At 40.6% G+C, this 25,815-nt stretch overlaps 1 protein-coding gene across 1 annotated transcript; it reads left to right on the top strand.

The window, feature by feature from the left end:
• The first annotated feature begins 2,765 nt into the window (after nucleotides 1–2,765).
• Nucleotides 2,766–14,846, top strand: LOC125166502 (uncharacterized). Its single transcript, XM_047860378.1, has 4 exons — nucleotides 2,766–3,259; nucleotides 6,719–6,829; nucleotides 6,915–7,125; nucleotides 14,697–14,846. The coding sequence occupies exons 1-4, from the start codon at nucleotides 2,766–2,768 to the stop codon at nucleotides 14,844–14,846; spliced, it is 966 nt and encodes a 321-aa protein (XP_047716334.1).
• The last annotated feature ends 10,969 nt before the right edge of the window (nucleotides 14,847–25,815 follow it).

The raw sequence follows: 25,815 nt of genomic DNA, 5'->3' as shown, positions 1-25,815 counted from the left end.
GCTTATCTCAGACCGGAGGCTTTCGACTGCCAGGAAAACCCAGTGTAAAGCGCCTTTAAACAGATTTTATTGGCTCCCATTCCAAGAGGTGAGGTAAGGTAGGCATTTGGGTAGGTGGATTAATTTAATGACATTCATCAAAGACCTGGGTTTTCCATCTGCTTTTCACTTTGTGCAATGTTGGCTTCTTGACAAGGCTGATCTTTTCAAGGTAGAAAGATGGTTCCTCATAGCATTAGGGGCTGGGTGCTTACCTGTTTAAAAAGGAGAGATTAGGGGCGCCTGGGTGACTCATTCGGTTGGATGTCCGACTTCAGCTCAGGTCATGTTCTCAAGGTTCGTGGTTGGAGCCCTGCATCGGGCTCTGCTGACAGCTCAGGGCCTGGAGCCCGCTTCGGATTCTGTGTCTCCCTCTCTCTGGCCCTCCCTCGCTCACGCTCTGTCTCACTCTCTCTCTCAAAAATAAATAAACATTAAAAAAATAATAATAATAAATAAAAAGGAGATATTAGTGGATTTCCATAATTCTCACTTATGAGAAAAGAAGAACTTTCCTGATGTCTGTTGCAAACTTGCCTAGGCTCTTCATGAGTTAAAATTGAGTCACATACCCATCCCTTAACCAAAGAATGGTCAAGCTGTGGAAAATTAGACCAATCGGACCAGTCAACATATTATTGAGCAAATGGACTATTCGATGAATGAATAATCATCATTGGGCATCTGCTAGGAGAAAGTTGGGAGGACTCTCCCAAGGCAAGCAACAAAGTTCACTGTTAACGATAAAGAAATTTTAGGAAGAGACTTCAAACTCCAGGGGCAGTTTGGAAAAAGAAGAGAGAAAGAAAAAAAGAAGAGAGAAAGAAAAAAAGAGAGAAAGAGATGAAAATAGAGGCGCCAGTTGGAAAACTTTTGAGAACCAGATTCACTGCACTATGATGAAGAGCAAAAAGAAAAAAAAATGTAGGAGGTTAATGAGGGAGATGATATAAAGAATCTTTGCTATGAAATAAAATGTGTGTGTCCATAGAACCCATGGTAATGGTAGACGTGCCCCTACCTCTATTCCTATTTGGGGTAGAGAAACAGTCCAGACAGCTTGACCCTAGTTATCTGTATTTATCAGGTCTGCACAAACAGGCCTACTTCTTCCTTCCAGCTATGAAATCTTTGATTTAATTGAAAACAATTATTTTTCCTTCTGGAATCACTGCTAGGAAATGTCCCTAAATTAACCCCACCACTTTTGTGATTGACCACTTCAATTAGAAGGACTCCCTACGGTGCCTCAATTAATATGAAAACATATGAAAACCAGTGATTGTGCAAACCTATACAGTTGTATAGATGCAAAAGCCAGCATTGTCTCGGGTCTTAAAGAATTCACAGCTGGTGATAGTTGAGGCACGATTTAGCAATTCAGAAAGTATGGTTAAAAGAGTATGCACTGGTGAGGCCCAGCAGAGGGGAGCCAGGAAAGGTTCTGGACTCCAGAAGCACTCATAGGCACAAGAGTCTTAACTGGAGAATAGAAGGTCAGGGGATGGAAAATCCGGGGAGGAGAGAGAGGATTTTCCTGCTTATGTGATTGGATCAATGGGCCAGGGCAACACCTGGCTGAGGATTCAAGAAACACCGGACTCCCAGCTCACTCTTGTTTTCTGTATGGATTTTCACAGGCCAGCTTTCAGCCATGAATGCCTCTTGGATTCACCCTTCACAGACTTGGCAGAAATGACTGGCTAGATGTTTTTCAAAACAATTTTATCTGCAAGCCATGTAGTAGGTGTCCCTGGTTTCAACAGTAGCAGAGAGAACATGCCCTGAGTTTGGCTCAGCTTGCCAAAGAGTATCTTAGAGGGTTGGAAAGAGAAGAAAGAGGGACACACACACAAAACAACACGAAAATGAAAATCATATTTAAAAAACAATTTGCTTATGCATTGGACACCTATATGACAAAAATTTAGCGTACTCCTATTTTCAAATACTTGGCTAGCCTAAAACACAAAGCTGATAAGGTCAAGAGTTCATATCAAGTTCAAGAACTTCAGCCTTCCCGTGTTATTTACAGATTTTACAGATTATCTAACCCACAATTCATTCTCACGCAAGCATTTATGGAGCACTTGTCATTTACCAAGCCCTGATAAAAGATTTGGGTTTACAGTCATGAATAAACAACATTTCCTGCTGAGTCTTGCCATCTGAAAGATTTAAACATCAAAATGTAAGTTATAATATAAATTAATGTTTAAATCTCAAAAATTTCACTTTATAAAATACGTTTAACTAAAAGTCATTGTCTTTAGGCAGATTTCACTTATGTGGATATCAACTGATTGATTCATGACACATTGCTTAGACTTTCAAATATAGGCAATTCCATACCGAATCTTGAGTGCTGGTAACTTTCTAGGATTAGCATCCTTTCGCAGCTTGCACTACATACTTGACCCCGCAGACAACTTAATTGTTCAGGGAGTGTTAAAGACTAAACAACAATCGATAGCTTCCAAACATCTCTATCAACCTATCAATAATATTTGTTCACTGCAATGCAATGCATCGTCTCGTCTTTCTTCTCTTCTTTTTCTTTTTTTGGTTGGGGGGCGGGGGAGGGTATCGGGAGAAGGTCATCTCCACGCTCAAAAAATCACCTCCACTGGATCTGACCCTCCGCACGCTTCTCCATTCTACCCCTTTTCTCAAATCAAGAGAAGTCCCCGGTCGGAAGGCCCTCGTGGAGCCGAGGGAAGCCGAGCATGCTCAGTAGCTGGGGCCGCTTCCGGAGCTCCCCGCGAGCTTGGGCTTGCACTAGGCTCCGGGAAGCGCCGGGCTGTGCCGCAGCTGGTCCTCGTTCCTGGAAAGCTCCGCTCCGCCCTGTAACGTGCGGCTTTAGGATCGTCAGCTGTGGCCGCGCAGCCCCGGGCTCCCCGGGAGGCACTCCGCCTGCTCCGCGCCGGGCTCGTGCTCAGCCGCCCGGTGTGCACGCTTCTGCCGGGTGCTTCTGGCAGCTGCCGGATGATGGAGCAGAAATGACAAGCTTGTGGGTAACCGTGAAGGGCGAGCGGGAGCCACTTTCCTTCGGAGCCAGAGAGAGGAGGTGTGTCACGGGAGAAAGGGCCCTGGGAAGATTCTTGCAGCGGCTCCAACCTTCGCTTCCTTCTTCACTTCTTGCCACTCTGGCATTCCCGGCTCTTGACCTGGGAAGGATGGTTACCGTAGTCACGAAGCTGGTGCACCGCTTTCACTTCAGGTAAAGAAAACCCCATTTGCATGCTTTTCTCTTTTCCGTGCTTTTGCTAGCTCTGAAATCCACAGCTAGGAAAGATCTTGTAATTATTAGCCTTGTTCTCACACTGCAAGTTTGCTTTTAACGAAGACTGAGAAACAGGACTTTCTGTGTGATTTTAAAAAGCCTTTCAGGAGGACGTTGAAATAAGAATTGGTGTTCTTTATTACCTCTGTTATTCTTAACCGTGACCCTGACTTGCTTGGTAAAATTTAGGTCTCTATTTACAAGATGAGGTTAAAAAAAAAAAAAGATTCTTTGCATATTCTAGGGAAAAGTACTTTATGCCATATAGGCAAATGGATATAATTGGCAGCTTTTTCAAAATGATTATGATTTCACTTACGGCCAAGGGAGAATAATATTAAAATTCACCACAACCTTGCTCAGCATTGAACTTCAGCTGACTAGAAAGGAAACATTCATACTATAGTTATCTGGTTATTTGTAAAAACAAATGTTCAGGGTTTACTCCTGAGAAATAAACAGGAGTCCACAAATTTAAAGAAAAAAAAAATTAACACCCTTCATATCCTGTGGGTATTGATCAGGCTAACTTCTTCACAGAAGCATCAGTTATAAAGTAAAGAAACATAAATTAACTTTGCGGCTGCAAATGAATTATTTTTGATGAAAACTGGACTCACCATCTTCAGATGGATCTTCATGTAAAAGAAAAAAGAGGCTTTCAGAACATAAACAGATTCAATTACTATTAATTCTGCTGGAGGTTTTGAGAGAAGGGATCACTTTTCCAAGTAAACCCCAACTTAATAAGCAATAGTAGGTCTATAAGTATTCCCTAACGTTTAGCGATTGTAATCAAACGGGGCAGAAAAATGTTTTCTTGTCTGACATTAGATTTCTTTATTTCCTCTTTAAAGATAAGTTTATTAGTAACAATTTAAACCAGCATATTATTTCTCTAAGACAGCATAGGACTTTTTTCTTATCAAAACTGAAACAAACAAACAAAAATACACATCTTGCAGCGATCGAGGAAAAAATAGACAAGGAAATACTTCATGTGAATACTTGACTGAAAAAAAGTTAAAATTCCAGGGCAGATCATTGCTAAGGCCTTCTTTTTATTTTCTTTCTTTATTTTGGGAGGGTTTGATGTTTAGTCATTAATTTGTACATTCCAGTATGATTAACATAGTGTTATATTAGTTTCAGGTGTACAGTATAATGACTCAACACTTCTATACATCGGTTGGTCATCACAATAAGTGAACTCTTCATCCCCTTCACCTATTTCACCCATCCCCCCTGCCCCCGCCCCCCAAAGGCTTCTCTTTAATGTAATAGGTGTTGTGATGCATTCCCTTGGGGATCCATTAACTATGAACAAGTGAACAGCATCTAGTAAGAAAGGGTGAGGGATCAAGTTTGCCCAAAGGTAAACATTCCTATTTCTAGTGTATTTTGCAGGGACTAGAACCAACAGTCTTGAGTTCAGCAGGCTTTGTTCTACAGAAGGGACAAAGTTCTTTAAAGTTGGATTACTAGCCTGGGAACTGGGAGAAATCCATTCCTTCCCTCCCTTTTCTGGTGTAAATATCCTGGCTCTTTACATTCAGAGCACCCCAAGTTCTGAACTCTCAGCTGATCTGTGGCACGACAAAAGCTGCCTTTCCAAACCCCCCCGCCCCCCCCCTCCCCCAGGCTCAGAGGTTAATAGTCTGGCCTCTGACCTTTACCTGTTCACCCTAGCTGACACCAACCCAGGTGTCCCTCAGTGGAATTAACATAAGAAGCACCCTTTTCAGAAGCTCCCAAAGACCTAGAATTTTACTGAGAAAAACCGTCTTCTGAGGCCTGCCTCTGCTTCTTGTTCTTGAACTCTTTCTGTGGAATGGTTTCTTTCTTTCTTTTTTTTTTTTTAAGATGTTATTTTTAATCTCTTCACCTAACGGGAGCTCGAACTCACAGCCGCGAGATCAAGAGTCCGCACGCTCTACCGACTGAGCCCATCAGAGGCTCTTGGAATGGTTTCTGAGAGGTGCTTTTTTTTTTTTTTCTTAGCTAATTAGTAGTGATCATTTCTGTTCTAGTTGGACATAGAATTTGTTCTAATACTAAGAGCTGCTGTCAGCAATCGCCCAGAATGGTGTCTTAATTATCAGTTGGAAGAAGAAAACAGGAGAAAAAGTTATCGCATATGTGGATGTTAGGTAGTAGGTAGCCCTTCTGTTTCCTTCTCCTTCTCCTCTCCCCCAATATCCACTTATGACACATGATGAGTCCAGTGAAAGTCATGATGTTTCCCGTTTGAGGAGGTGAGAACGGGGGTGAGGCCATCTCATCCTTTCATGTCCATCACTAACTTGTACCCGCTGTTATTGTTAAGTGTCTCTTCTGTATCAGACAAAGTTGGTGAGATGTCACAAACTCCCTTATAGTTTGTGAAGCAAACACTTGAAATATAGCGCATTTCATTTTTCCTCTTAATCAAATAGTACTAGAAGTTCAGTCCTAATATGTATGTATTTCCTGTCTTTTGCTTCATTAAAGAAGAACTTATGTCTGCTTCTTTGTTTCTGCCACTGTTTTGGAGATAGGCTCAAGTAGCGTTTAAGATTTGAACCCAGTTCAGCTGCAGTATGTTTAGACGAGGATAAATCCCACATATTTTCAATAGAGGAGCCACATAATCAGAGATGTTTTCATTTTAATAATTGTATAGAACTTTCTCAGCTGTCTTTCTCATCAGATTTTTTTGTAGCAGTCTAAAAAGAGCTAATCAACTCTCTTTGTATAGCATGAAAGGTGTTAGTCTTAGTCACTGATTGCTTTTGATTTAATAATTGAGTTTTTCATTATTTAGGACAACTCTTAGCCTTGGTTGTAGCAATTCAAGCAAAGGATAACTGTAACCGTACAGAACTAGAAATACTCGAGTATTAACTGGAGTCTAGGCAAGAAGCCAGACATCAGACTAGCTCCAGAGTTGATATATTTATGTCCAGAATTCCAGGGATTCTGGGTCTTCTTCAAGGGCATAGTCAGCTTTTACTCCAACCAGCAACTTTCAGATTGTCACTGCTAGGAATTTAACTTGGGAATACAAACCCATCCTCAGGTTTGAGGATAAGCCCGGTGTTGTTTTTCCGTGACCTTGTTTTCTGCTGAATACCTCAGCAATGGGAGGATAAGAGAACAAATCAAGGTTGAATCTGAATCTCTGCATGGTTTGAAACATACCAGTGTGTATTTTCCACTCCCTCCTCCATCTTTAATTTTCTCATGTTATTTGTGTTTGAATGTCTTGGTTATATGACATGTAAAAAAAAAAAAAAAGTAAGCTGTTGTAGGATTAACCTGGTGAATCTCTGAGACCTTCAGTTCCAAGCAGTCCTTCAGTAAAAGCATACAAAGGAACAGCCCTCATTAAATTCTCATTTTCTGCTTCTACTTCAGTATATCACACAGTCTGGTAATGGTGATGCCCTCGTGTGCTGCGAAAGAACATGCACCGTCTTTATCACTTCCTCAAACACAACATAAAATAAACTTGAAGGCAACGTTCAGGTAAAATCTTGCCGGCTGATCACCCCCACCACCTGCCAAAAGTTCCATTGTGCATCTGTATGACAAGCTCTGTTGTGATCCTCAGGATGGACCTTGGAAATAAGGTTCCTGCTCTCAAGGGGCTTATAGCATGGGAGAGATTGGTGGTTCAAATGGGGAAGGAGCCCATGAGTGAAATAACAGCAGGTCCTTTTAATGTTGTGAACAGCAGACCAAGAAATTGTATGGAGTGTGACTTCTGGTGGGGCACTCAGGGAAGCCCTCTCTCTGAAGAGATAACATTTGATCTGGGATCAGTATGGGATTGAAGTCTGGGGACCTGTTCCTGGTTGCTTGGTTTGTTCTAGAGGCAGATATAAAGCAGTGTGGCTGGGTTGAGAAGGTTGCGGGGGGGGGGGGGGGGGGGGGGGGGTTGGGTAGGGATTTAGAGACCAGTGTAGGGGGAGGGGTAAATTAGGAGATAAGATCAGAGAGACAGGCCGGGCCCTGTTCTTTGGGTCTTGTAGAGACTGATTTATTTATTTAGATAGAGAATGTATGGACAGTCCCAAGCACAAGAGCACGGGGAAGGGCAGAGGGAGAGAAAGAATCTCAAGCAGGCTCTCCATTCAGACTCTGCCTAGAGCCTGCTTGGAGGCCAGATCCCATGACCTGAGCTCCACTGACTGTGCCACCCAGGTGCTCTGAGACTAAATTTTTTAAATGCAATGAACCTACTGGAGCACTTTACGGTTTAAGGAGCATCATGGCTGCTCAATGGAGAAGGCACCATAGGGCCAGAGAGAAAGCTGGGAGACGTGTTGCAGACAGAAGATGTCTCTAATTTGAACTAAGGAGGTGTGGAGGCTGTGGAAGCTGGCATGTATAGACTTTCTTCAAATTATATTTCATTTCTTATTACAGAAGTAATATATTTCTGTTACAGAAAACCTATACCATTGATAAGTCCCCAAAGATATTGAATCCTAATCCTACCACCTAGACATAATCACTGTAATATTTTTGGTATCTGTCTTATAGAAAACTTAGAAAATACAGGGACCTCTTCCCCAAAGACATGAAATATGCCACAATCTTACCATTCAATTTTATGTATAATGTTTTTGTTATCTATCGTGTGAATCCTTCTTGAAGCCAGTATATTATTTTTAGGAAACTAGTTTATTCTGGATGTTCTGATAAAACCTCTTTTGCCTTAAATAAACTAGAAAATGTCTGCCCTAAGTCTGGTTGACAAAATTAGTTTATGTGCCATAGAATCACTCCCTTCTTTATTCATTAAATATTTTACTGTACCCCAGACACTGGGACTCAGTGATCTGTGGTGAATGCTGTCTTCATAAACCATCCCTTCCCATATCCCAAATCAATACCACAGACATTCCTTGGGGTTAGGAAAGCCGAATTTGACCTTTTGACCTTAGATGTAAATTGTGCCATTCGCTGTCCCCGCTTTTGAGAAAACATGGGCACTAGAACTCTTTGGCTGTTTCTGGAATCTTTTCACTCGAGGTAGCCCAGAAGAAACTAAGCTTGTAGGGCTGGTCTGCCCTGGCCTGAACCAAGGGTTATTTGGAGTGGAGAGGACCAAAGATTTATTTTTTTTCTAGGTTTTTGCTCCGAGGCCTTCACCTTCCAGAGGTACTTATTGGTAAGGGAGAAATCGGGCGCTTCCTAAAAATGTGACCATTTCACCTCTTACTCTGGGTTCAAAATGCATTACATTTTACAGGTGTGTCCTCTCTTGATTACTGTTAAAAATTTTAGCATTATGGGGCAGCTGGGTGGCTCAGCTGGTTGAGTGTATGACCGGCTCAGGTCATGATCTCTGACCTCAGGTCATGATCTCTGCATGAGGCTCTGTGCTGACTGGTCACTCAGAGCCTGGATTCTGTGTGTCTCTCTCTCTCTGTCCCTCCTCCGTTCACACTCTGTCTCTCTCTGGAAATAAATAAAACATTAAATGTATTACCAGTTTGCACTGTGTTCTCAAGCTTTCAGAGTGGCTTCATATAAGCTACTCTATTAAACATTTGAGACTGTATCTTTCCCCAACTATCTGAAGTTCAACTTATTCACAACAGAATAGGGCCTGTCTTTGTATTCCAAACTTGCTTGCTTCTCCTGCTTTATCCCCTGACTCAGGTAAGAGTCTTAACTGTTGTTGGTTTTTTTGTTTATTTTGAGACAGAGAGAGAGAATGAATCCCAAGCAGGCTCCATGCTATCAACACTGTCAACACAGAGCTCCATTGTAGGGCTCGATCTCCACGAACCATGAGATCATGACCTGAGCCTAAATCAAAAAAGCTTAACAGACTGAGCCATCCAGATGCCCCAAGAGTCTTACCTGTTCTGAAGTCTCCTAAATGAGAAAGGGGAGAACCTTACCTTAGCTTTTTCTTCCTTATCTAATTAGGAAAGAATATCCATGCAAGTTCAGAAAAGCCTCTCAATTTTTTTTCTCCCATCTATTCTACTGATCACTGTTTAGGTTCAGTCAACTTCTTTCATCGGGTCTGCTAAGCATCCTCCTGCAATACTTCTCTATTTGGGCTACAGCCAGAGTGATCTATTGGGGCTTTTTAAGTGTTAGATCATGACCGTTTCCGGGTTGTAGGATACAATGCCATATGTTTGGATAATCTTTGAATTTCTCAGATGTAAGGTACATCTCCTTTGCCTTCATTTTTTATCCCCCCCCCCCCTTTTTTTTTCTCACTGTTTCACCCTATGGTCCAGCTTTGTTGATCTTTGTTTCCTGAAAGTTTTAATCTTGAACTTTATGCCTCTACACCTACTGTTTTCTCTACCTGGAATATCTTTCTCCTTGTTCTCCAAGTGGCATAGTCTTATTCATTCCTGGAGATCCAGATCTAGTGTTATTTATTTCTTAGCTTCTTCAGGGAGTGCCAGTCATCCCTTCTATATTCCCAGAACAGTTTGATCCATTTGAAAGCATTTTTTTAGTGACCACTCAAATAATGGCAACTTATTCTTTTCATGGGGCATTGTACACTATTTATTATGTGCCTTCCATGTGCCTCATACTGTATTAATTCCTGAAGATACAAGGATGAATAAAATATAGACTTGCCCTCTATGAATGTACAGCCTAAACAGAAAGAACCCTACAAAGAGAGAAGCCATGATGGGCTGTTTGGGGTCATTGTTACTGTTGTTACAGAGTTTGGCCTGTCTTTGGACCAGGCTTCTTTCCTCAGCCCTATGGGCTCTCTTAAGCAATTAGTTTGCTTAATCCTGAAACCATGAGCTGAGGTCCATGAATTAATGGGTCAGTTGGTATAATTTATTGGAATAAAACCATCATGATCGGAACAACAGTATAGTATCAGATGTCTCACTGATGTTATTTTTACATTCTAATATCCCTCTGCTGATAATCCTATCAGATATCTTTTTTCACTCTATGCATTGGGAATATTTTTTTTAATGGGCTTTTCTTTTTATCATTTAAAAACATTTTTTAAAATTTTTATTTTAGAGAGAGACAGAGACAGAGTACAAGCAGGGGAGAGAGAGAGACACATAGAATCTGAAGCAGGCTTCAGGCTCTGAGCTGTCAGCACAGAGCCCGATGCGGGGTTTGAACTCGTGAACTGCAAGATCGTGAGCCAAAGTCAGACGATCAGCTGACTGAGCCACTCAGGTGCCCCTCTTTTTATCACTTTTAAATTCAAGACAACACTGAGAAGGTTGTTATAGACATTTCTCCTGTACTCCCTGCCCCCACACATGCACAGCCTCCCCCTTTATCAGCATCCCTCACCAGAGAAGTAAATTTATTACAGTTGTTGAACCTAACACTGACACATCGTCATCACCCAGAGTCCGTAGTTTACTTTAGGGTTCACTCTTAGTTTTGTATGTTCTGTGGGTTTGGACAAATACATAATGCATCTATCCCCCATTATAGTATCATACGGAGTAGTGTTACTTCCCTAAAAATCCTCTATGTGTGCTCTATTAATTTATCTACCTTCTCCCCAACCCCTGACAACACTGATCTTTTTACTGTCTCCATTGTGCTGCCTTTTCCAGAATGTCTTAGAGTTAGAATCCCACAGTGTGTAGTCTTTTCAGATTGGCTTCATTCATTTAGTAACATGCATTTGTTTTCCCTTTGCCTTTTCATGACATAATAGCTCATTCTTTGGAATGCTGAATAACATTTCATTGTCTGGCTGTATCACAGTGCATTGTTTCTAATTTTCATTTTTTCTTCTGTCGGACTTGGGTTTATGGGGGTAGGGCTTTGATGTTTGGTTCCAGGCACATGGAATGCACTAACTCTGTGAATAAATCCTAAGGGAATAAATGAGACACAATGCTTTTTCTTCTTTATAGTTTGCTGTCCTTCACCTGGAAGCAGCTTCCAGACTGGATAAGTTTGTGCTCATGGGAGAATGTACATTCATGGGTTGGGATGGCATGTTTCATTCCTCTCCCCTACCCTCCCCAACTAGTCTGCCATTGGTTCTTAAACTCCGAGGTCAGCAAACTATAGCCCTTGGGCCAAATTTGGCCTGACACCTGTTTTTGTAAATAAAGTTTCATTGGAACACAGCCACACCCATCATTTATGCATTGTAAATGGCAGAGTTGGGTGGCCATGACAGAGACCATATGGCCTGCTGGACTGAAAACATTTACTCTCTGGGCCTTTATAGCAACCGTTTGCTGACCTCTGTCCTAACCCAGGGAAGGAGCCAGAGACTGAGCTCAAGGTGGCCAAAGTGATTGCTTACAGAAACATGTCCAAAGTAGCAGCTGTTAGGTCCTTTCAGGGAGAAATAAATTTCTAAGGTTTATTTTGATTTGCGTGTTGAATACAGAAACTATAAAAGAAAATCTGGTGAAAGGTCTGGTTGCTTTGTTTTGGTAATTACAAGACAAATGAATTTGACCTAACTCATTTTTGAATTAAACAGCTATTCTCCAACTTTAACACAAATCAGAATCACCTGGAGGGCTCGTTAAAGTGCAGCCTGCTGCCCCTCCTCCACTGAGGTTCGAATTTGGTGGGTCTGCGGGGTGATCCAGAAGCTGCAATCCAAACTGCTTCCCAGATTTTGCTCCTGATGCTGGTCTGGGGGCCACACTTTGAGAACCATTAGTTTAGAACGATGGCTCTGAGACTTGGCTGTGTCTCAGCATCACCTCGTAAGTTTAAAAACAATTTATTAAAAAAAAAAAATGCTTGGGTCTTGCCCTAGACTTGCCAAGTCAGAATCCCCAGCATTGGTGTGTAACTTAAAAAGAATGATTCTGAAGAAAACTCACTTAGTTGTCATGCTTTTGAAACTATCATATGGGCTTTGCTGAGTGAGGTATGTAGAAGATGTTTTGACTAATAAGTTTGAAATAATCATTAGATACAGATTGCGTTACATTCTCGGTTTTCAGGAAAACTCTAAGCTGGAATCTTGTTCAGTGCACGTATGTTACATTTCTCGGCGGACTTCGAAAGAAACAAAAAAACAAAAAAACCAGTGTGTACACTGTGTTCAATTCGGCGGAAATTTTTTTCTTTTCCTTAGCAAACTTGACATGTTAGTTTGTACACTTTTTTCCCCACTGTGTAAAATTAATTTGAAATCCGTCCTTGATTAGTTCCCTTTCTTCTTTTCTTGAAAGTGAGGTTTCCTTTTGAACAGCATGAATAGCTCCTATTCCATCCCCCTTCCGTGGTTTCACGATAGCAAGTTTAAATGTACGAGTGCCTGCCAGAAATGGCACAAGAGAGGTCTTCTTGCCTGGTTCTTCCTCCCTGCGTGCAGGGAGAAGACATTCCTTAACGTGGGTAGGTGTTTTTAAAGCTATACAAGGCCCTGTTGCTCTGTATGTGCTTTTGCTTGGAGAACTTGTCTCCTTTCTTCCATAATTTCAGCAGGCTATAAAGCTGTTCATTTTAATTTTGTTGATTGCTATTTGTAATGTTCTGAAGCTGAGTATTCTGTCAGAATGCAAATAAGGCAAAGCAACCGTGAAATAGTAAATGTAGAAGAACCAAATCGTTGGCACTTTGGCAGCTAATGTAGTAACCTCAACCATCATTAGCTACACAAAGAACTCTTACGCTCTGTGTTTATGAAGGGCAAGCATTTTGGTCATGTTTTGGTCTGTACTTCCCGTCCCACCCCCCACCCCCAACCTTGGCCTTCAAAAGATAGGAATAAATACCAACATTTGGGTTTATAGACCCTCAGACCCATAAACAAAACAGTCATCAATGTCTTAAACTACATAATTCTATATTATGAAATCATGAGGATTGCTAACATGAAAATGTCAGAACATGAGTTTGACAAATGGCTTAAGAAGAATAATGTTCTAAAGTATGGAAGAGGTCATTTATTTAGTGCATTTGGATTAATTCAAGTTTCAAGCTGACTGTCTTGAGTGAAAATTTTCACATGTATTTGTTTATTTATTTATTGCATTTCCTTAGAAGATTAGAAAGGATATTAGCAAGCTATTGTGAGTTAAGTAGAAATGAAGACTCCTTTCCTTTTCATGAACTCATGGATATACCTTGCTTATGCCTCTGGCATCTCTACAAAGAAGGGCTTTTATTCCTAAGGATTAATTTTTACACCTTCTAGAAAGCAGTAGCACCTAGGAAACCCCCAAAGTAATGGAGAACAGTAATTCATTATTCTGGGATTGCTATTATTTTAAGCTCCTTCGTTGGCAGTGTTAGGACTGGTTATTCAACTAGAAGAATCAATTGAAATGGAGACACTTTCTTAATGATCAGTATCTTTTGGTTACCTTGTCAGTTTTTGCCTGTTTGAACTTCGTTTCTCAGGTGGGAATGTTCTAAATTACTCCCTTATACACGGGCAAGCCCAGTGTCCTAGACATAGCTGCGGGCTCTCCTTCTTTTGAGAGCAAAAACGAAGTACTTCCTGTTGGTTTTTGCATTGCTCTTATGAATGCTCTTTTTAGGTCCGTGGGTTTCCAAAGTGAATATGTTTTGCCCATGTTCAGATGGGACCTATGCTGGGTTTAATGCTCTTCTGTCACTGTCTTGAAATGCTTAATACTTTTTGAACCAGGGGCCCTGCATTTTCATTTTGTACCAGACCCCATAGGACTGTCATCAGTCCTGCCCTCAGGAACTACAATCTTACTCATTTTTAGTTCTCTACAGATTCGTAGCATGGTGCCTGACTCACAGATGAGTGAATGAATGAGAGCTCCTGTTGTTCTGAGAGCACAATGACATAGTTATTGTTGCTTTTTGAATTGCTTGTAGGAGTGTGGTTTAGGTCAGTTAGTGGGTTCCCAAAATGAATATTCTTCAGATACAGTGAAGTGGATGCTTGAGTGGTTGGGTAAAAGCAGTAGTGAGCAAAGTTTTAAAGAATACAGTTTCTCTCTCTTCACCTCCATTTTCCTGAATCAAAATTTTCTGAGACTAAAGATTAGGAATCTGACTTAAAAAGCTCCTTAGGTACTCTTGTGCCTGTGCACGGACTATGGTCTTCTTCCGTCGAGCTCTGGAAAGTCTGTAGGTCTGTTCTGCCATGGATGTGGGTTTCTGGTTTGTCTAGGTTGGCGAAATAAAAAAGGGCCTGATTCAAGTGACATCAAGTGAAATTTAGGAGACAACAGGGCATAGCCAGGCTAAGAATTAGCACCACACACCCAGGTCCCTAATGATACTTAAGGATAACCAACAAGGCTACCATTTGTCTGATTGTTTATGCCTTCATTGGAGGGGATCTGATACTTTGTGCAGCTTATGCTCACCAACTCCCAAAGCAAGAGGTGAAGGTTGGCCTTATAAACCATACCATAGCATAAAGTGCCTGTAGTCACTGCCCTCTCCTTGGGCTTAGCAACATGAGATCTACTTCCAAGTGGAAGTAACTAGAGGGCAATGGAGTATGGAGAGGCCCAATGGTCAGCCTAGTGCCTTTGTGTGCGATTTGGTTGTGGCCTTCTACTACAGATTTGAGGGGGTTCGGGGTGGAACAGAGAAGGTCTAAAGGTAGCTGTGGATTGGATGTAGGCTGTCTATTGGATATAGGCTTGTCATTTAGAAAGCAGTGACTCAGTGCGGGAGTATATCTTACCCAAGTCATATGTCAGAATGGTGGAGATTATATGTATCCCTTAATGAAAGATGGTGCTTCTAAGATGCAAGTCGGTCAACCCATAAAGAACTTTGTAACTCTAAACATGGTGGAAATGAACAAAGTTCATGTTGCTGAATGAGAGCATCTAGTCTGTAAGAAACACCTCAGAAAGAAGTTTCCAGAGGAGAGGTGGAACCATCTGGAAGTGTCTTTTGACCGGAAGGAAAGCTTTGTCCCTCATGTGTAAGTGTCCTCAGAGCTCAGGAGCAGGCGGCTAACAGCTCACCACTAAATCATTCCTGGCTGTCCTTGGCTAGGAAGAGTTTTCAGATTAAGACATACTTGTTAACCAAGGCAGGAGATTGCTTCTAGGGGGTGGAGCTATAGAAAGGACAACAACTGGGGCGCCTGGGTGACTCTGTCAGTTGAGCGTCTGACTCTTGATTTTAGTTCAGGTCATGATCTCATGATGTGTGGGATCGAACCCTGCATCAGGCTCGGTGCTGAGCATGGAGCCTGCTTGGGATTCCCTCTCCCTCACTCCCTGTCTCTTTCCCTCCGCCCCCCCCCCCATGCCCAGTCTCTGTCTCTCTCCCCCTTCCCCCTCCACCTCTCCCCCTCCCTCCTTCCCTCTCTCTCCCTCCCCCACTCATGCACACACATGCAGCATGCTCTCTCTAAATAAACATTTTTAAAAACACACCTAACAGCAAAGGGTTAGGGATAAGAAAAATATTTAGAAGCAGAAGGTCATTGTTTAACTACTCGCTTGGTTTCATTCATTACTCAGTAACTATGTTTTGATCATCTTTAATGTGTCAGGCACTAGTAGGCACCAGGATACAGGAGTGAGAAGACAGCATAATTCCTGATTGGGGGTGGGGAACCTGAATTTTGATGGGAAAGAGGCACAATGAATGAACATGTCAGGGTTATGAGTGCTGTGAAGAGGTTGCAAACAGCCTTCTATGACAGATAATAGAGCTCACAGCGGTTGCTCAGGGATGGGGAGGAGTCTTCTTCCTTTATATAAATACGATTGCTACAGTAACATGTTAATTTGTCATGGGCTCAGTTCCCTTCTCTTGGAAACCACCACCAATTTCACATGTTTGGCCAGGCCATTGAACAGAGGTTGCTGTATAGGCTGATTTCTGGGGGATGAGAGTGAGTTTGGCACTGTCTATAGTTACATCAGTACTATCATAGCAAGTAGCCCCTTTCCAGTTATTGAATATGTATTCACTGAGTGTTAAAGAGCGTATGGTTTCAGGGCTCCTGGCTGACTCAATAGGTAGAGCATGTGACTCTTGATCTTGGGGTTGTGAGTTCAAGCCTCACGTTGGGTGTAGAGCGTCCTTAAAAAGAGAATGTAAAGTTTCACTAATAAATATTGCTTTCTTTTTATTATAAATGTTTGGCTGACTTGACAAAAGTAAAAACAAAATGGCCACAGGTAATGTTTTCTTCTGCTAATGTTCAGGTTGACTTGTGGCAGATTTCCCCATTGTTTTGTGTTTACCTAAATAAAGAAATTGAGATTGGCTGATGAGTAAACAATTGAAGAGGTGACATTGTTAACATTAAATATTTAAATATTATAAAATAAGAATATGTGGGGTAAGTCAACCATCAAGTTTTAGGATATTATGTATTAGGATATTATATATATATAAATTTTATATATATATATAATTTTTTTTATTCATTTATTTTGAAGGGGGAAGCAAGTGGGAGAGGGGCATAGAGAGAAAGGGAGAGAGAGAGAATTCCAAGCAGGCTCCGTGCTGTCAGTGCAGAACCCTATTTGGGGGCTTGATCCCAGTGAACTGTGAGATCATGACTTGAGCCAAAATCAAGAGTCGGACGCTTAATTGACTGAGCCACGCTGATGCCCCCTGTATTTTCCTGACAGATGTAATACATTGTAGATTTTAACAAGTTAGACCATGTGGGATGATTGGTGTTTTTTTAATTCTAGGCTTGTAGAAAATTTGTGCATTATTAAAATGACCAAGTACAGAGTCAATATGCTATATGCATAAGAACAGATATCCTTATACCTTTTGAATTCTGAATGAGATAATACCAAATTTAAACTGTTGTTTTACTGATAAAGATAATTTATAACTTTTAGAGCAGCAATTAATTAGAGAATGCAACAGAAATATGGGTAGGGACGCCAGGGTGGCTCAGTTGGTTAAGTGTGGAATTCTTGATTTCAGCTCAGGTCATGATCTCAGAGTTCCTGAGATCGAGCCCCACATTGGGCTCCATGCTGACAGAATGGAGCCTGTTTGGGATATTCTGTCTCTTTGTCTCTCTCTCTTATTCCGCCCCCCCCCCCCCCCCCCCCCGCCTCTCTCATGCTCTCTATCTCTCCCCCATCAAATAAATGAATTTAAAAGAAAAAATCATGAGTGGATGTATTTTTAAATTTTAAATGAATAAATTTCTAGATTTACCAGCCAGATTTATAAAGTAAAAATATTGGCTTTAAATTCTAGTATTTTCAAGATCTTGGATCTAATCACTCTCATTTTATATGTAAGGAAAATAGCTTCTGTAGAGAAACTAAACAATTTGCTTTAAGATCTGGAGATTATTTCACTTTGAAGTACTTGCAGGGAGTGGTTTCAACCATTTTAGTGGAAAGGCTGTTTTACATACTAAACATTCCTGGATTGGGATTCTGGTTGTCTTTTTTTTTTTTTTTGTCTTGTTTTTCATACATACTAGCTCTGTAAACGTGTGTAAATTACTTAATTTCTCTAAGGCTTTAGTTCCTCATCAGTGCAGTCTGGAAAATGGTTATGCCCTTCCCCCTGAAAGCATGGTCCCAGGGATTACGTGAGAAAAGAACCACGAGCACTTAGTGTGGTATTGAGCAGAGAGAAAGAAATCAGGGAAAATTATTATGAAACTAAAATCCTTCTATCAAACAGATCTTTGTTTTGACATTTTTGAGAAGACATTTAAGAAGATGACATTTTTAAACATTATAAATTAGGAACCCCTAAAATATAGAACTTTTCCTACTTATTTCAGATGAAGGAAATCAACCTCTATACTGTAGGAATCTCTTTCTTGAGAATTTAGGTTTAGTTCAATATCAGTTCTACAACAATTATTAGCACTGGTACCAAGTAAATGACTTGTTTTGTTTCGCTTTAAATTGCCGCTTTAGACTTAACAGAAATTCTTAACAGAAATTCTATAGTGTTTGCTGTGTGCTTGGTACATGTGGCAACACATTAATCCTCACAAAAAGCCAATGTGCTAGGTATGATCATCATCCCTATTTGACAGGTGTTGAAACCTCACTGCAGAGAGGTCAAGGGGAAAGTCTGAGGTCATGTGGCTGATAGGCGAGGGTGGAGTGTGAGATCTACCTGAGCACGAGGTCCCCTTCTTACTCGTTACACCATACTGAGTACGCCACAGGAGGCGGATTGCTAGTCGAGAGGAAGGATACTCCAGTTACTGTACAGATCCTTGTTTGATTTGCCCAGATGGGTGCCGAGCCAACCAAATACTGGCTTCTGAGAACCCCGTTTTATAGGGATACTCCTACCATATTAAAAATGGCTGCCACTAATGGACTACTCCCGTGAATCATAGACTCTCCTAGAGACTTCACCCGTTTTTCTTTCTCCATAATAGCTCTCTGAGATAGATATGATGATGATGGCGGTGATGGGTAGGATGATGTACATTTTACAGATGATGGAACTGAGTGAAGGGTATAACCTTCCCCAATCAGACTTACTTGTCTCACTCCAAAGCCACTGTGATACTCAGGTTTCTATACTGAATAATGTGTCTATCTCAGTTCTGTGACACGGAAACTGTTAATAAATGTGATGATGAACAGTAAATAAAGGAAGTCAACGGAGCATTATGGAGAATGTCCGTCACTAGTCTAGAATAGAATCGAATCCCATGTGTATAAGCAATTATCTGTGTTTCACCTCCATAAAGCAGTGAGTGCTTCATACAAAAAATGAGGGCAAAGGCTTTGGACATGTGGTCTGTATCCATACTAAGGCTTTCATCTCCGCAAGGATGAGAATGTAGCTGAATATTCCCTTAGGTAACACTAGATGGCGCATGAGAACAAAAGAGATAGAAGACATTTATAGGACACATGCAACCCTTATTTGTAATTGCGGTAGAATTTACTTTCTGAAGTGGATCGTGGCGGATTTCAGGCTACTGATAACTAACAGGAACACCTGGCCTGATATTTTGCCAGAATAAAACTGTGCCTTATCTCCAGTTTGGAGTAGAATTTTGGTAAGTCTAATAGAAAGCCATTCTTTATTTTTGGCAGAATGTTACCAAACCCATCTGGCATAATTTTGATTAAGTAACTCTACCCCTACTGTAGCAAAATTAAACTGAATATCTGAAAAAGGTGGTATAGTCAAGGAACACTCCTATGAGCTCTATAAAATGAATTTCTATGCTATTTTGGAAATTATAATGTATGTTATCAGAAACACAGGCTTGTGACATTATGTAAGGCACAAAGAAAATTAAAAGGGTACATAATTATTTCTAGAGATATTTTTTAGGTCGTGAAACTTCTAGACTTTGGGCCCTATTAACTCAATTTATTTGTATTTTCAACTATTACTAAATTATTAGTCTGAATATTAAACTACTATTACCGAGTTTTTTCATTTCTCTTTCGATCATCCGTGCTTTCTTTGAGGAGTTACAGAGCCTCATAAGGCAGAATAAAACAAAAGGGAGAAAACAGGAAAGAGACTGCAAGGGTAAGGACAATGAAGTATTCAGGTTAGATGCTGTAATGCAACCCAGGTCAATATGATTTCACCACATTTTCTGAATGTCTCTGAAGAAATGAAAAATAATGGTGGACAGAAGAATTAGCTTAAGCCTTGTACCTTCAAATAAAACATCTGGGGGGTGCCCGAGTGGCTCAGACAGTTGAGCGTTTGGCTCTTAATTTCGGTTCAGGTCATGATCCCAGGGTTGTGGGATTGAGCCCCACATTGGGCTTCAGGCTGAGCATAGAGTCTGCTTAAGATTCTCTGTCTCTCTTCCTCCCCCCACTCCCTGCTTGCATGCTCTCTTTCTCTCTAAAATAAAACAAAACAAAAATCATATGGAAGGGATACACTAGCCTATGTTAATTTTAAAAATAGCTTTCCTGGAAAGAAGAAAAATAGCCTCAAGGGAGTGCTTCAAGAGTGTCTTTGCTTTTCACACTGCATGGACCATTAAGGGCTAAGCACTTGGAGTAAGGTTGGTCCAGTTATTCTGAAGCATGTTTAAGAGTTAATTTACTGGGGCGCCTGGGTGGCTCAGGCGGTTAAGCGTCAAACTTTGGCTCAGGTCATGATCTCACAGTTCATGGGTTCGAGCCCTGCATTGGGCTCTGTGCTGTCACCTCAGAGCCTGGATCCTGCTTCAGATTCTGTGTCCCTCTCTCTCTCTCTCTCTCTCTCTCTCTCTCTGCCCCTCCCCCACTTTCACTTGGTCGGTCTCTCTCTGTCTCAAAAATAAACATTAAAGGGGCACCTGGGGTGGCTCAGTTGGTTAAGCGTCCGACTTCAGCTCAGGTCACGATCTCGCGGTCCGTGAGTTCAAGCCCCACGTCGGGCTCTGGGCTGATGGCTCAGAGCCTGGAGCCTGCTTCGGATTCTGTGTCTCCCTCTCTCTCTGCCCCTGCCCCTGCCCCGTTCATGCTCTGTCTCTCTCTGTCTCAAAAATAAATAAAACGTTAAAAAAAAAAATTAAAAAAAAAATAAACATTAAAAAAAATTTTTTTTAAAGAGTTAACTTATTGAGTACTTATTATGTGCCTAATGTTTGCTACTGTTTATTTGTATTATCTCCTTTAATTTTCTCAACAGTTCCATGAGGGAGATTCGGTTATTATACCCACTTTATAGATGAGAAAACTGAGGCTTAAGGGGGGTAAAGTATCAAGCCCGGGGTCACATGGCTACAGAATTGGAGGAAGCAGGTCTATCTGATTCTTAATGTCCAACTTGAAACCATGTTGATATGGTCATCTTGGAGATTTGTATCATTTGAGTGCCAGACTTAGGCTGTGTTGTGGATTAATTGGAATATTTTTTAGACATTCTCTCAATGCTGTCCTATTTCTTCCTCTGTTATACTCCAGTGTCCTTACCTCCCACCTTAGTGGCCCACTCTTTCTCAGAGAACCTTGGCTGTATAGGTCACTTTATAACAAACCAAACCAACTTCATCGTATTGTGACCTCTAACCTAGTATTTGAACCCAGGTTCTAGTGTTACTAGCCAGATAAAGTAGACTTTTGGTGTTTGGAGGCTGCTTTCTTGGACTTGAGCACACTTTACCTCATCCAACTCCAAAGTTGAATGCAACTCATCACCTAGAGATGATTTAGCTCATCTTAATTACCCTCATTTTGAGAGGGTGTGACAAATGTCAAAAATTTCGGGAAGGAAAAGGTGTTTTGTTTAGGCTCTCGGGCCATCCAGTGAATGGCAGCAGGCGTTCCCACCTACGTGTTGGCCTTGTCTCTAAGAGTTATTCATAAGCTAATTTTTTTTTTTTTTAGTAACTTAGGCAAACGGGTAAAAGATTATTATGAAATATGTTATTTTGGCACATGCTCAAGTGAGGCCCCGGAGAACAGGATGTGGTTATTGTATGCTAAGTCTGTTTGCGGCTAGCCAGGTGAAATCCACTCTGTCCCTTAACCTTGGTAGCCTCAGAACCTCCGTCTGTAAGATGTGAAGCGGACCTTGATGAGCACTGACATCTGTCCAAGCTCTAACCTTCTAGGATTTATTATTATTATTTTTTTTAGGTTTCACACATAAAGAGAGTAACCAAATGTAGGGCATGGAATTTTAATCACAGCCCCAAATTATTTCAGGATGGTGTTGTTATAATTAATATTCAAAAGTTCTTAGAGATACTTAGAGGAAAGCTCAAAAGGAAAGATGATCATGGGTTAGAAAATTCAATGAGTAATTAATTGGAAATGACTGAGGCTCTTCCCCCTGCTTCACGACACAGGAATAGCAGAAGCAGTAAAAGCGACTTAGATTCTTCCTGGCACGCCTGAAAGAGCCAAAGGAAATTTCTGATGTGATTTAGCATGCTTCGTTTTCTCTCCTTGTTAATTATTGTGAAATAGAATCTGCTTAATATCTAAGAGTACTTCTAACCTTGTTTGTGATTCTGAGTAGCCTAATAATATCCTTTGCCAACAGAATCAACAAGCCACAAATTTCATTTTGCATAGAAGTTGGTGTCGTACTTCAGATCTCCTCCTTCCTCAGTTCTGTATTTCTTTACTGTACCTGTAGGATCTCACTCATAGGAGAATTCTTAAAAAAAAAAAATGGAATTCATAGAAACAGAACAGATGGGCGTTCCTGGAGGGTGGGGGAAATGGGTACAAAATGTATAAACATCCAGGTATAAGATAAATAAATCTTGGGATGTAGTTTACAGCATGGTGACTATAGTTAATAATACCGCATGGCCAGTTGAAAGTTGCTAAGAGTCAATCTTTAAAGTTCTTATCACAAGAAAAAAAAATCATAACTATGCAAGGTGATGAATGTTAACTATATTTGTGGTAACGACTTCACAATATATACATATATCAAATCATATTGTGTACCTTAAACCAGTGCAACATAATATATCGATTACATACATCTCAGTGAAATGGGGGAAAAAGAGCCGATGTTTGGTTAGTCTTGTAGCAGAGTGGTCTTTTTTTCCTAATGGGGATGCTGGAGAATGATAACAAAAATTCATAATTAGTTCCAATAGAAGTTTAGAGTAGGAAAAAAAAAAGTTTAAAGTAGAGAAGAAGCATTGTTATAGGTTGGGTCAGTGGGCTCCAAAGTAGAAAGTAGAATTGGAAGAGATTATTAGATTGGAAGAGATCTTAGAAGTTCTTTGTTCATCCTTCTTCCCTTCCACATGTAAGGGAACTAAGGAGAGAAGTTCAGGGATGGGTCCATGCTCATATGACACGTTAGTATTAGAGCCGGTACTAGAATCTAGGACTCATGGCCCCCAACTTCAGAATTCCTCCTCCACATCACATTGCCTGTTTTTGCAGTAATTTTTTTAAAGATTTTATTTTTAAGTAATCTCTATACCCAACATGGGGCTCGAACTCAAACCCCAAGGTCAAGAGTTGCATGCTCTACCAACTGAACTAGCCAGGTGCCCCTACAGTAATTTGATATAGAGAAGAAAAATGGAAAGCAGATAATTTGCAAACTAAGCCTACTGAACGAGTTGATTTTTGTGTTTGGCTTCACTTGGCACTGACACTCAAAGTTCTGGTTTTGTGCATTACAGAGTGTATATAGCATCTAAATAATCTATTTCAGGAGAAAAGGTATGTGGAATTAGCCATATTTTCTTCCCGGTGAGAAATAATTGTATTGTTAGATGGGCTTAGAGTACATACTTGGTTTTTATTTTAATATTTTTTTTAACGTTTATTTATTTTTGAGACAGACAGAGACAGAGCATGAACGGGGGAGGGTCAGAGAGAGAGGGAGACACAGAATCTGAAACAGGCTCCAGGTTCTGAGCTGTCAGCACAGAGCCTGCTCAGAGCCCGAGGCAGGGCTCGAACTCATGGACCACGAGATCATGACCTGAGCCAAAGTCGGACATTGAACCGACTGAGCCACCCAGGCGCCCCCATACTTGTTTTTTTTAAAGTTCATTTATTCATTTATTTATTTTTTACTGATCTCTGCACCCAACATGCGGCTCGAACTCCGGCACCCTTCCGACTGAGCCAGCCGGGCATGCTTAGGATACATACTTTTGACACCAATATTAAATGTAGCAATAGCTTCTAATGATACATTTGTGTGGTGTAAATGAAAGTAAAACTAAATGGATTATGAAGACAGGATGAAGACAGCCATGAAGCAAGACATGCCTCATCAGTGTCTGTCAAGACTCTTGCATAAGCCAAAGATAGCTGCACAGAGAGGCACTCTGATTTCTACCGCCAGGAGCCTCTTAATGAAACAGCTTCCGTTATAGTCTGGTATGAACGAAAGAACGATGTTGGGAAGGTTTCTTCTGGGTCATGATCCTTTTAGCTCAGAGTGGGTAGATGTGTTTTTGCAGTGGACCTGAAAACCCGTGCCAGCCTGCAGTAGCTCAAGCGTATTCTATTTTTACTTCTCTTGGGAAAATTTAGGGACAAACAGCTCTGGATCAGGGCCAAGGTGATGCAAATTAAACCTTATGTGGAATCTACTCCTAAGTTAGATTTTGATTAACTGAGCTATTAGTAACAATAGAGGATTGGGGGATTTATCTCCCTGTCTTGGACGCACTGTACTGCTCTCATCTGGAATCCAGGGGGTTCCAGATCTGTCCAAGTTCCAGTTTTACCACTTATATCTGTAGACACACAAGTGTGATACTTTCCTGCGAACCTGAATTCCCCCTATATATGTTAACCTTAAGTAAAGTACCCGATTCACTGCATGCATGTAAAATGGTAATTACTATTTAACCGGTCTAATAAATAGAAAAGAAAAAATACTATGAGGAAGGTGGCTTTTTTTTTTTTAAGCAGCACTGGAATTTAACGATCGAGATTTATTGGAAAAGGGAAAATATGTTAGAAAAAGAGCATTCAAGAGTACATGAATGTTCACTTCCCAAGAACTCCAAAGAATTGCTAGAATATGACAGAGTAAGAAGAGCTGGATTCTTCTCTCTCGTCCCAGATCTTGTTGAACTATTAGTTATTTTAATCCATGTTAATTACCATAGTGTTATTAGCTTCAGGTATACAATGTCATGATTAAAAATTCTATACATTTCTCAGTGCTCATCAGGATAAGTGTACTTTTCATTCCCTTTATCTATTTCCTCCTTGGCTCTCCCCCTTCCCTGCTGGCAATCACCAGTTCTCTATATTTAAAGAACCTGTTTTTTTGGTTTGTCTCTTTTTTTTTCTTTGTTCATTTACTTCTTCTACCTATGAGTGAAATCGTACAGTGTTTGTCTTCCTCTACAAAGTTATAATGTCTCTTTTAGAATTCATTCCTTATTTCATTTTTTTTCTTTTAAGTGAACTTGAAAAAAAAATAAGGTTTGCCTAGAATTTTTTTTTCTCCTGTGTACTTGGGAATGTACCATTGGAATTTAAAGCCCTTGCAATTAACATATTCCTCTCTGTTGTTGCCTATCTGTCGGGATGCCAGAGGCTAATGCATTACTCTTAGAAATAAACTGTAACGCGTAACACATATTTTGCTTGAATGAAGCAAAATGGCTCAGAGTTAAATACTGAAAATCCACCAAAAGGCAAGCCAGCATGGAAAGTATAAGCAGGCCTATGAGAGATAGACACACAAACACAGATATGTGTGTGTGTGTATGTATGTGTGTGTGTGTATATATATGTGTGTGTGTATACACACACACACACACACACATATATATATGTATGTATGTATAATATATAGTCAATGTCAGAAAGTGTGGAGCTAATAAGACTGAGTGTTGCTGGCTGAGAGTGTAAGAGATTTGAAACCACAGGTCCCTTGGTTCCTGGAAGAATTAAGTTTTCGGTTATGGGAACAGGATGATAGAGGTTGTTCACTTTAGTTTTTCCCCTCTTGTGTAAGAGTAGGTTAGCAAGGACCAAAGGCAATTTTCATTCAATGTGTAGTTATTGATTTTCTTCCCTAAAATTAGTCTTACGATCTCTTCTCTCTTTTTGTAATAGTAAAAAAAAAAAATGAAAAATTTTCTTGTGATTATGTAAAATGCTCATTATAAAAATGTTTAAACATAAAGAAATGTTTGAAAGCTAACATTACCTCAGGATAACTACCATTAG

The sequence above is a fragment of the Prionailurus viverrinus genome, chromosome B2 (genome assembly GCF_022837055.1).
Source record: "Prionailurus viverrinus isolate Anna chromosome B2, UM_Priviv_1.0, whole genome shotgun sequence".
NCBI lineage: Eukaryota > Metazoa > Chordata > Mammalia > Carnivora > Felidae > Prionailurus > Prionailurus viverrinus.
The sequence above is the reverse complement of the archived record's forward strand: the minus strand, read 5'-3'. Positions and strand labels throughout refer to the sequence as shown.